The following is an 11,865-nucleotide window of genomic DNA, read 5'->3' on the forward strand; positions in this document are numbered from 1 at the left end:
ACTATGATGTTACAATCATAATGACGTCACATTGTACTACAAGTAGGATACACACAGTAATTCAGGAGAGCAGGTGCCCGGTAAAAGGGGTGGGTACACAGGTTCAGGTTGATGGGGGAGCAGTCAGGACCCAATGACTTCGGTAGTTGCTCATGTCTTCAGTCTCTGGTTTTGCTGGTGGAAACACAATTACTACTAGCTGCGCTGATATAACAATCAGGTGACGGATATACCCAACTGTTTTGGGTCCTGAGTGTCCCCTGTATATTTTAGTGGAAATGTGTATAACGAACTAGTACAGTTACAACTTGAAGGAAAGAAAATTAATGTTCCCCTTGAGTTCGTTATAACCTTTACTTTACAATAGCTGGTTGGACACTATTCACGAACGTTTTATTGTAAAATGCGGATATAAAGGAATCATCTTATCCCAATTGCCTAGATGGATGCTCATGCTGTTGATCACTGGACTGTCAGGTCAAGACTCTATTATTTTCAAACCACCGCCATATACCATAAATTATTGCTGTGTGTGGCGTTAAACAAAAAATAAACTTTTAAAAACACAAAGATGAAAGTATAATTATTTTCCTGTATCGATTCCTTCGACTGCTCCGAGATTCATGTATGTGATAACATTTCGATATAAGCTCCTGTGTAAGAAGGGGCGGTGCGGTAGCCTTGTGGTTAAAGCGTCCGCTCGTCACGCTGAGTACAATGTGTGAAGCCCATTGCTGTGTCCCCCGCTGTGATGTTACTGGAATATGACTAAAAGCGGCGTAAAACTAAACTCACTGACTTAGTGAAAAGTGAAAGGTCCGGTGTGCCTGCAGTTTAAATAGGCTTCGTGGTCGTGAAGAGGCCATGAGCATTTTATGTGTGTCTGATGTCTTATATACAATGGGCTCCCAATATACGGCAACAGCTTGGCATTTGTGTTTAGTCTCTTGTATTCACGAACTTCAATTGAATGGCACTTTAATGTAAAGTAGCTCGCAGATAATGCGGTAATATCGATCAAAGTCAATATAACGGCTTCTTGTTCGAGACACGCCCGCGCCATGGATGAAGACATGTCAAGGGTATAACTACCCTGTTTTGGGATGCGCTGAGGTAGCTACTCATTAACAATTGGAGTTTTTAACATTAGCTGATCAAGGATCTGAAGATTCGACAAGAAAGGTAATATATTTAAATCAATATCTGAAGCATTTGATCTGATATAATCGACATTTTGTAAACAGCAATTGGGTTTAGTCAAGATGGCGTCTCGTTCAAAGAGTTCACTGTAAATATGATTGATATGCATGTAGAAAAGTAATCCATTCTGTTCAATGTATTTTTCTATAGCATATGTAGCTTATTGATTGAAGAACATTTTAATAGACGTGCTAATGAGATATATGACAAGTTAACCCGGATTAGGGGCGTCCGGAATCCGAAATAGAGTCTCCAAGATAAGGAATGACAATAGGAATTACAAGTCTTTATGGATGGTCAGCTTCTTTATTGTACAATAGCGACGTTTCGGTATAGATGCTTATACCCCATGAAGTGATGAATGAGTACAGCCGGATATAGACTGAGGGAAAAAAAATAAGGGGTCACGTGAGAGCACAAGTGTTCCTTTATTTGTATTCCAGGTTTCTTCACAAGCGATGCGATACAACGCTTGTGAAGAAACCTGGAAATCCTGGAAAATAAGGAACACTTGGATATATATATATATATATATATAGAGAGAGAGAGAGAGAGAGAGAGAGAGAGAGAGAGAGAGAGAGAGAGAGAGAGAGAGAGAGAGAGAGAGAGAGAGAGAGAGTGTGTACATGAGGGCTAACAAAGACAATGGATGATAGAACAAGATGATTAACAATGAAAACAAGCATAACTATACATCCCACGTCGCTATTGTACATCAAGAAGTTGATCATCCATAAACACTTGTCATTCCTAGTGCTCACAGCTTCTAGATTGATTCTCAAACAGTTCCCCAACACAAGGTTTTCATGGATGGGTCTCATCACACGCATAGACGTGTGGTCTTGCCAGAAATTAATCTCAATGTCACTTGGTATTTTTCAAGAATTTCATCTTTATACTTCTGGTTCATCTATATTAGATTTATTTAATTGATTATTTCACGTTTTTCAGAAAAATGGCTAAATCGGTGTCGAGCTATGAGCCTTTGGATGGTAAGTACACGAACCAGATATATGCTACTCAACAATTAAAAGGGACATTCTGATGTGTCATATTGTTACCACACAAAAGGACATCGGTTTATTGATTATGTACTGGTGTTAAATTAACTCGAAAACAAGTGTTACATACTGAAATTCCTCATCAAGTTTGTATACTGTTCGTATGACAAAATCTGTTTGTTATAAGTCACGTTCAGTCACGACACCTGTCTATAAAAAAATGAATAGTCTACCTACAAAGAGTTTAATGGGTTTCTATTTGATACGATGTGCATGTATCTTCCATGTATGTTACACCGTAATACGTTCATTGACTATGATAGTATATGATATTACAATTTCCATGTGTCCATCTCATTAAAGGACATGAACCAAATAGATATTTTGGACCCAATAACTCTATCTTATATAAATGGATGCATGAAGTATGAAACAAGACCAGTTTGTCCTGGTAAAGTTATGAAAACTTTATAATTATGTTAATATTGTTCGCAAGACTGACATAGACAGTTTTTCACCTCTCATCTGCAAGTATTGGACTTCACGTGGACGCTCTTCTCTTTCACTCAGTATGTTTATGTCTCAGATTTACGGTGGGTTGTTTTTGTTGTTTTGTTGTTGTTGTTTACCACCCCACTCAACAGAACTACAGTTATACAACAGTGGTCTGTAAATATTTCTTCAGGGCCAGGTAATCAATTGACTGACATTATCAGTATCGATCCACGCAATGGAGATGCGTTGACATGCATTCAACAAAAAGCCATCAAGCCTGACTACCTGATACATTTAGTTGACTGGGGACCGTGTTCGTATTCTGAATCCCCACTGGATGACTCAGGATCTGGCTTACTGTAGAAGTAACTATATGTCTGTCATGAGCGAGAGAGTGAGTGAGTTTAGTTTTACGCCGCACTCAGCAATATTCCAGCTATATGGCGGCGGTCTGTAAATAATCGAGTCTGGACCAGACAATCCAGTGATCAACAGCATGAGCATCAATCTGCGCAACTGGGATACGATGACATGTGTCAACCAAGTCAGCAAGCCTGACCACCCGATCCCGTTAGTCGCCTCTTACGACAAGCATGGGTTACTGAAGATCAATATTCTAACCCGGACCTTCACGGGTACATGAGCGAGAGAGGACTGCTTGTCTTTGTTATACATTCAAATATTTGCTTATGTTCCAACACTAGAAAAACGATTCCTGAAAACTTCGAAAATCAGTCCTCTATCATTTTTGCCTTTTCTCTGCGTATGGTGCTGTTTGAGTCGTTAAAAGGGTGTAGGGACGAAATCTCATTCATGTGAACACATGAAAACCTCTGTAAAAAGTCCATGATTCATAAGATATGAAGGGGCGGTGGGGTAGCGCAGTGGTTAAAGCGTTCGCTCGTCACACTGAAGATCCGGGTTCGATTTCCCACATGGATACAATGTGTGAAGCCAATTTCTGGTGTCCCCCAGCGTGACATTGCTGGAATATTGCTAAACCATACTCACTCACTCATAAGATATGCAAATATAGTGTGCAAAAACAGGTTCTTCTCGCACCAATATCTCGTCCCTGGCATACAAGTGGATAATATGTGAACGTTAAACATTCAAATATGCATGAACGTGTCATGTGAATTTAAATTTTCTTAGTGAATATTTCATAGTGTGAAGGACTAACGGGATCGGGTGGTCATGCTCGCTGGCTTGGTTGAGACATGTCATCGGTTCCCAATTCCACAGATCGATGCTCATGCTGTTGATCACTGTATTGTCTGGTCCAGGCTCGATTATTTACAGACCGTCGCTATATAGCTGGAATATTGCTGAGTGCGGCGTAAAACTAAACTCAGTCACTCAATCAATCACTCATAGTGTGAGTTATACTTTTCATGGAAGTTTGTAAATGTTGATTATTGTGCATGGCAACAATAAAAGATACATACAGAAGATGCTTCAGTCGACATGAAAATTCGTGTTCTATATTCCGGTAAGGATCTGGAAAATAAGATGAGTATTAGATCTTGCCTTTGAATCACAACCATGAGAATGTGGTGTTTCTGACAGTTTCTTCTTGTTACAGAGGGTGAGGTGACCAAGACCGAGGCAAAGGATGGTGAGATACATCAGACCACAGTCACTGCATCGTTATTGTTTATCTCCTTATTGATAAGCAATTGTCAGATAAATGAGTCAAAAGCATATTTATACATCGTCCATTAAGTATATACAGACTCTTATATGTGCATACATGCTTTAAAGACTGTTCACAAAAACGGATAATTTATTCGAAAATTATCCCTTTTCTTAATATATTACAAGTAACATGTCGCTATCACCAGAAGCAGATGCATGACTTTCATCCTTATGGGCATGCCATTCTACACAAGATATCAGAAACATAGTCAGTATGTAGCTCATGACAGAGATAGTGCTGACTATTCTTCTTCTTAGCAACAATCAGTGCTTAGCTTAAGGATCCAGATCATTGCTTCCTGTCCCAATTCGCCTTGATCCGAATTGTCAAGACACCACTCATCACATCGCCACTCATCACACGCGCCACTCATCACATCATCACTCATCACATCACCACTCATCACATCATCACTCATCACATCATCACTCATCACATCATCACTCATCACATCATCATCATCACATCATCACTCATCATCATCATCATCACATCATCACTCATCACATCGCATCATCATCACTCATCACATCATCACTCATCATCACTCATCATCACATCATCACATCATCACTATCACTCACTCATCACTCATCATCATCGCCACTCATCACATCATCACTCATCACACTCATCACTCATCACATCATCACTCATCACATCATCACTCATCACATCGTCATCATCATCATCATCACTCATCACTACTCATCACTCATCACGTCATCATCATCATCACATCATCACTCATCACATCATCACTCATCACATCATCACTCATCACATCATCACTCATCACATCATCACATCATCACATCATCATCTCATCACTCATCACATCATCACATCATCAATCATCACTCATCAGATCATCACATCAGATCATCACTCATCACATCACATCATCACATCATCATCATCACATCATCACTCATCACATCATCACTCATCACATCATCACTCGTCATCATCGTCATCACATCGTCACTCGTCGTCGCATCGTCATCACTCATCAATCATCACTCATCACATCATCGTCATCATCACTCATCATCATCATCGTCATCATCATCATCACATCATCATCATCATCATCATCACTCATCACATCATCTCATCATCACATCATCATCATCACATCATCATCATCTCATCACATCATCACATCATCATCATCATCATCATCACATCATCATCACTCATCATCATATCATCGTCATCATCGTCATCATCATCGCGTCGTCATCATCATCATCACATCATCGCATCATCATCACTCATCATCATCATCATCATCATCATCATCATCATCATCGCCATCATCATCATCATCATCATCATCATCATCACATCATCATCATCACATCATCACTCATCACATCATCACTCATCACATCATCATCATCGTCATCATCACATTCATCACATCATCACTCATCACATCATCATCATCATCATCGTCATCATCGTCACTCATCACATCATCATCATCGTCATCATCATCATCTCATCACATCATCATCATCATCATCATCATCATCATCGCATCATCGTCATCATCATCATCATCATCATCATCATCATCATCATCATCATCATCATCATCATCATATCATCATCATCATCATCATCACATCATCACATCATCATCATCATCATCATCACATCATCACATCATCATCATCATCATCATCATCATCATCATCATCACATCATCATCACTCATCTCATCATCATCATCATCATCATCATCATCATCACATCATCACATCATCATCATCATCATCATCACATCATCACTCATCATCATCATCATCATCATCATCGCCATCATCATCATCATCATCACTCATCATCATCATCACATCATCATCATCATCACTCATCGCATCATCATCATCATCACTCATCACATCATCATCATCACATCATCACTCATCACATCATCATCATCATCACTCATCACATCATCATCTCATCATCGCCATTCATCACATCATCATCATCATCATCATCATCATCATCATCATCATCATCATCATCTCATCACATCATCACATCATCATCATCATCATCATCACATCATCACTCATCACATCATCATCATCATCATCATCATCATCATCATCATCATCACATCATCACTCATCATCATCATCATCATCACATCATCACTCATCACATCGCCACTCATCACATCATCACATCATCACATCATCACATCATCACATCATCACTCATCATCATCATCACTCATCGCATCATCACTCATCATCGCCTCATCATCATCATCATCCTCATCATCATCATCATCATCATCATCTCTCATCAGCATCATCACTCATCACATCATCACTCATCACATCATCACTCATCACATCCATCACTCATCATATCATCACTCATCACATCATCATCATCATCATCATCATCATCACTCATCATCATCGCCACTCATCATCATCATCATCATCACATCATCATCATCATCATCATCATCACTCATCGCCACTCATCACATCATTGCATCATCGCATCATCACGCATCATATCATCACTCATCACATCATCACATCATCACATCATCACATCCCTATTTTTCTATGTGATACACCCAAATGTCACGTATTTCGGTATATCCCTAATACAAAATGTTTCTTTTCAGTGTTTCTCAACGTGATCAGCACCCTTGGGATATTGTTGTTTGCGGGGATGATAGTTGTCGGTAGGTCACAACCTGTCCCATATTGTATTTACAAATGATAACTTTTTCAGAAGGGAACCATTTAAAAAGACTGGAATAAACAATATTTAAGGTAATTGAAAGGATGCTGACTGTGACCTTGACACATCTAAGAAATGACCTTCACTTTGTGTGAGTACATGGGAGCATAAAAGTCGGTAGCTCCGGAGTGTAGTCTCTTGTGACCGACCTCTCGTCCAATGGAATTTCATGAAAAATTCTACATTAAAATATATGTGATCATGACCTTTCCTGGCTGTTGGCTTGTAGACATTCAGGATCACATAGGTCAACAGTACACCCTGCCTGTCGAACAATCTGAATCGAGTGTTTACAAATACGTGTCATCTTATCCGAACTGTGAGGATCGTTTGTCGTGCTTTAAGCACCGGTTTCTCCGATACAGATTTATGTTCGGCCCCGCTCATTTTCTTACTGGCTGCTGTATTCCTTTGCCTTTGCAAAATTTAGACGTGGTATTGCACCTTTAAGAACTGAATCAGGCCGATATGTTAACTTTGGTCAAATCTTGAAGACCGAGTATGTTTTAATAATGCCTATATGTATACCAAAGAAGGAGAACGTCTTCTATTTCAATGTCCATTATACGATGATTTTCCTTACACGTGCACAACGACTGAAATGCCTAATATTGTGTATGTTAATATAATAACGCAGAAAGTATTTGATATGTTATATGGGCAAATGTGTTCTATCTGCACACAATGTTTAAACCTATGTCATTTCCCATAATGTTATGTATTGCCTATGTGTAAACTCCTATTTCATGAATGTTCTATTTTTCATTGATGTACAGCTGTGACACGATGTACATATCTGTCTGTCTCTCTTTCCCCTAGCTGTGATATTCTTCAACGAGTGTCCGACCCAACCCTACCTCTCCATATACATGATCGTCCAGGGATCTGTGTCCATCACCATGCCCATCCTGTTCCTCGTCAAGTACAGGATGGGCGTTGGCATCAAGCGGATCAACTTTCTCACCTATGTCGTTACTGTCGCCGTCCTTTCCTTCGGCTGGTTCTGCGCAGGTATGTCGAATATAACGAAGGTATGCATAATTCGAAGCATGTTCCTGAACAAATGTCGTAAAATCTCGAAATTCCCCTGTGATCAATTTTGTTTCGGGGTAAAAGACGTAATGCTTAATATGGGATCATCAGAGCCAGTTTGGAAACTGGATTGGTAGAATTAATAGTTAGGAATCAATGTGTTCATGCATCCGATCGTGCGCCTGTGCGTGTATGTGCATGTGTGTACGCGTGCGTGCGTGTGCGTGTGTATGTTTGCCGGTGTTCGAAGATATTTTATATCCAAGCTCCATATGCTTTTATGCTCTTCTATTTCGCTATGCTCATTTCATAGTTTAAAACAGCTTTTCCGAATGTTGTCGAGTTTTAATTACACACGCTAAATAAAGAAACCGACTTCAATACATGTAGACATCGGGTGCAGTCACTAATCTCATCATGGTACCTTCTATGTCACCGTGTATGTAGAGCTATCTAGTCACGCCATTGACCCCGTCCTCTCGGCCTCCACAATTCCCGTACATCCCTTGAGTTGCACCCCCTTGACACATTAGAAATCGATGATTTTGGGATCAAACCCGGTTTGGTCTGATTATGCTTCTGTTTGTCCGCATCACACCCCTGGGACAGGCATCACACCCCTGGGACAGACATCACACCCCTGGGACAGGCATCGCCAGGGGCTTTCCTCCAACAACAGTGTTAAACCCAACTCACTCACTCACTCACTCACACACACACACACACACACACACACACACACACACACACACACACACACACACACACACACACACACACACACACACACACTCACTCACTCACTCACTCACTCACTCACTCACTCACTCACATACATTAGTTAAGTCATCATCTAATAACATGACGTCCTTATTAAACCAAACCCTCACTCTGCAGAAATCGTCCCGGTAATTTGTTTCTTGCTTGACCTTGCAGGTACCTACTGGCTGATGTCGGCGGGATGTCCCCAGGCCTTCTTGTACAGGGCAGCCATTGGGTTCCTGGTGCCAGTGTGGATTATCGCCCTAACCTGTATTATTGCCTTTATATGGGCATGCTGTAGAAAAGAAGAACATTCTCCTTAAAGTCATCACTTTAAACTCTCAACTGTTGCAGTTATGCGTTTAATAGCCTTTGTATTTGAGACGATGGGACATTATTGAATGTATATTGGTGTGATGGACATCCTAAAACGCCCAGTCATTACTTTGGCTGGTACGAAGTTATTAGCTGCATGTGTTCCAAACATGCATTTATTACCTAGACAATTGTGTTTGCTTTAAAAATCAATACAATTTCATGTCCATACGGCGTCCCGTTATAGTTCTATAAAGTGTCATATGTTGTATAACAAGCCTGCACAGGTTTATGTACCATACAGAAATGATCCCAATGTTAGTGGTGTGTACACATATTGCTCATCAGCAATTCTGAACGTTATTTAAACTGCATTAGTTCATGTGTTAATGCCACTCAAAGTGATCACTGAACATACTAGGGCATGTTTTTATGATAGATGATAATGCTGCTTATGTATGTTTTAGCATTCCCTTTCTTGATTCAAGCTGTATTAAAGTGTTAATATTAAATAAATTACGTATTTTTACACCCGAAACTATTTGAGCTCCACTGAACAGAGTTATATTTTGTCATTCCCTTCTTGATTCAAGCTGTATTAAAGTGTTAATATTAAATAAATTACGTATTTTTACACCCGGAACTATTTGAGCTCCACTGAACAGACTTATGTTTTGGCATTCCCTTCTTGATTAAAGCTGTATTAAAGTGTTAATATTAAATAAATTACGTATTTTTACACCCGGAACTATTTGAGCTCCACTGAATAGACTCAGTTATTCAGCATTATTCTCTTTTGAGCACTTATCTTTGTAAATATACTTGTCATGTACTGATACTGAGAACAACGGCAAGGGCGTACTGAGGTCTAACAAGTAATGTTTTATTTGATACTGCTTTACAGGCGTTAACGAACATTGGACTTTCATTTGGTTTGGTTCGCTGTTTTACGCTACACTCAGCAGTATATCATGTATATGGCGGTAGTCTGTAAATGATAGAGTCTGGACCAGACAGTCCAGTGATCAACTGCATGAGCATCAATATACGCAACTGGGATACGATGACGTGTCAACCAAGACAGCGAGCCTGACCACCCGATCCCGTTGGTAGCCTCATAGACCATGCATGAGTTATTTAAGGCCAACTCTAACCCATATCTTCACGGGTGCACCTGACTTTGATGTTCTTATAGCTGTACATATGTTCATGTCTAAAGACTTGATCTTTATTTCGTTCAATGTCTGTTATTCAGTCTGGCCTTTACTACTTACCTGTCTTATTGTGCATATGTTTGTTATTGAATGTTAATACCATTATAGTGAAGTTTAAATGACAATCTAAGGTTAGGAAGCAGTGGACCTTCCTTTCATTGATGTAACAATGTCGGAGTAAAGGTAATGAACTGTATGGTTAATAGCGTTGTGTGTATTTACAGAGTGAAGGGTGTGTGGTGTTATACACTGAAGAGGGGACAGGAAATCCTGCAGTCACCAGTGTTTAACTCTACTCAGGGCTATATTATTACACAATGCCATTTAGAAATTGATGAAACGCAACATATGTTATATTTCGGATTACACTTTCTTCGTAAAGTACAAATTCTAGTACCTTTTTGGGGTTGAGTCCCATCCTTGATTCGAACCCACACCCTCAGAGTCAGGCACCAAATCGCCACCACACAAAGTCAGCCGCCTAACCTGCTCAGCCACCGTGACTTCCACTGAGCAGCTTAGGCGGCTGACTTTGTGTGCTGGCGATTTGGTGCCTGACTCTGAGGGTGTGGGTTCGAATCAAGGATGGGACTCAACCCCAAAAAGTACTAGAATTTGTACTTTACTAAGTCAGGGCTATATTGTATGGATATGGCACCGATTACAAAACTGGTACTACTGGGCTCCAGAACAATACTAGATCCTGTACTTACTCAAATTATATCATTCAAATTGAGTACATTTTGTAGTTTTCTTTAGATATTCATTAGAAAAAATGCTAAAATTTCACTTCCATCATTACCGTGACGGCAAGAGGAGTAGTCTTTGGAAAGCGGAATTACAATTCTTTTTCTTGAAACATCCCTAAAATGGAAAACAGGTGAAGAAATGTAACAATTATTTTTGCAAAGTTGAAGATCATTTGCTTTTTCCTTGACTAGTTCTTTTTGAGAGATCGCTGAACCGTGTACCGTTCCTCGTTGACAGGCAGACGAAGTGAATGTTGATCATGTGATTGGACAGTAGTGATCACGTGTATTAATGAGGTTAGCGTCAGTCACGTGATTGGACCAAACCTAGTCCGTTTTCTATTGAGACAGTAGACTGGTCTTAAAACTATCCTCTCATTTGTCTTTGTATCATGTAGCGATTTCAGCTGGAATTAATCTTCAGTAGGTTAGCCTTGTGTTTAAAGTGTTCGCTCTTCACGCCGAAGACCCTGGTTGGATTCCCCACTCAGTGCGTACAGTGTCTGGTCTCCCCAGTCGTGGTATTGCTGGAATATTACTCAAAGCGGCGTAAAACCATACTCACTGACTCACCAATCTTCAGAAACTTGTCATAATAGTCGACATAAATACAT

At 39.9% G+C, this 11,865-nt stretch overlaps 1 protein-coding gene across 1 annotated transcript; it reads left to right on the forward strand.

Annotated features, from left to right (window-relative positions):
* Nucleotides 1-1,081: 1,081 nt before the first annotated feature.
* Nucleotides 1,082-10,697, forward strand: LOC124284387. Its single transcript, XM_046720475.1, has 6 exons — nt 1,082-1,182; nt 2,152-2,192; nt 4,282-4,314; nt 7,061-7,120; nt 7,999-8,190; nt 9,148-10,697. The coding sequence occupies exons 2-6, from the start codon at nt 2,156-2,158 to the stop codon at nt 9,294-9,296; spliced, it is 471 nt and encodes a 156-aa protein (XP_046576431.1). The 5' UTR covers nt 1,082-1,182; nt 2,152-2,155; the 3' UTR covers nt 9,297-10,697.
* The last annotated feature ends 1,168 nt before the right edge of the window (nt 10,698-11,865 follow it).

This window comes from Haliotis rubra, unplaced genomic scaffold, assembly GCF_003918875.1.
Source record: "Haliotis rubra isolate DU_JTF1 unplaced genomic scaffold, ASM391887v1 Scf336, whole genome shotgun sequence".
Taxonomy (NCBI): Eukaryota; Metazoa; Mollusca; class Gastropoda; order Lepetellida; family Haliotidae; genus Haliotis; species Haliotis rubra.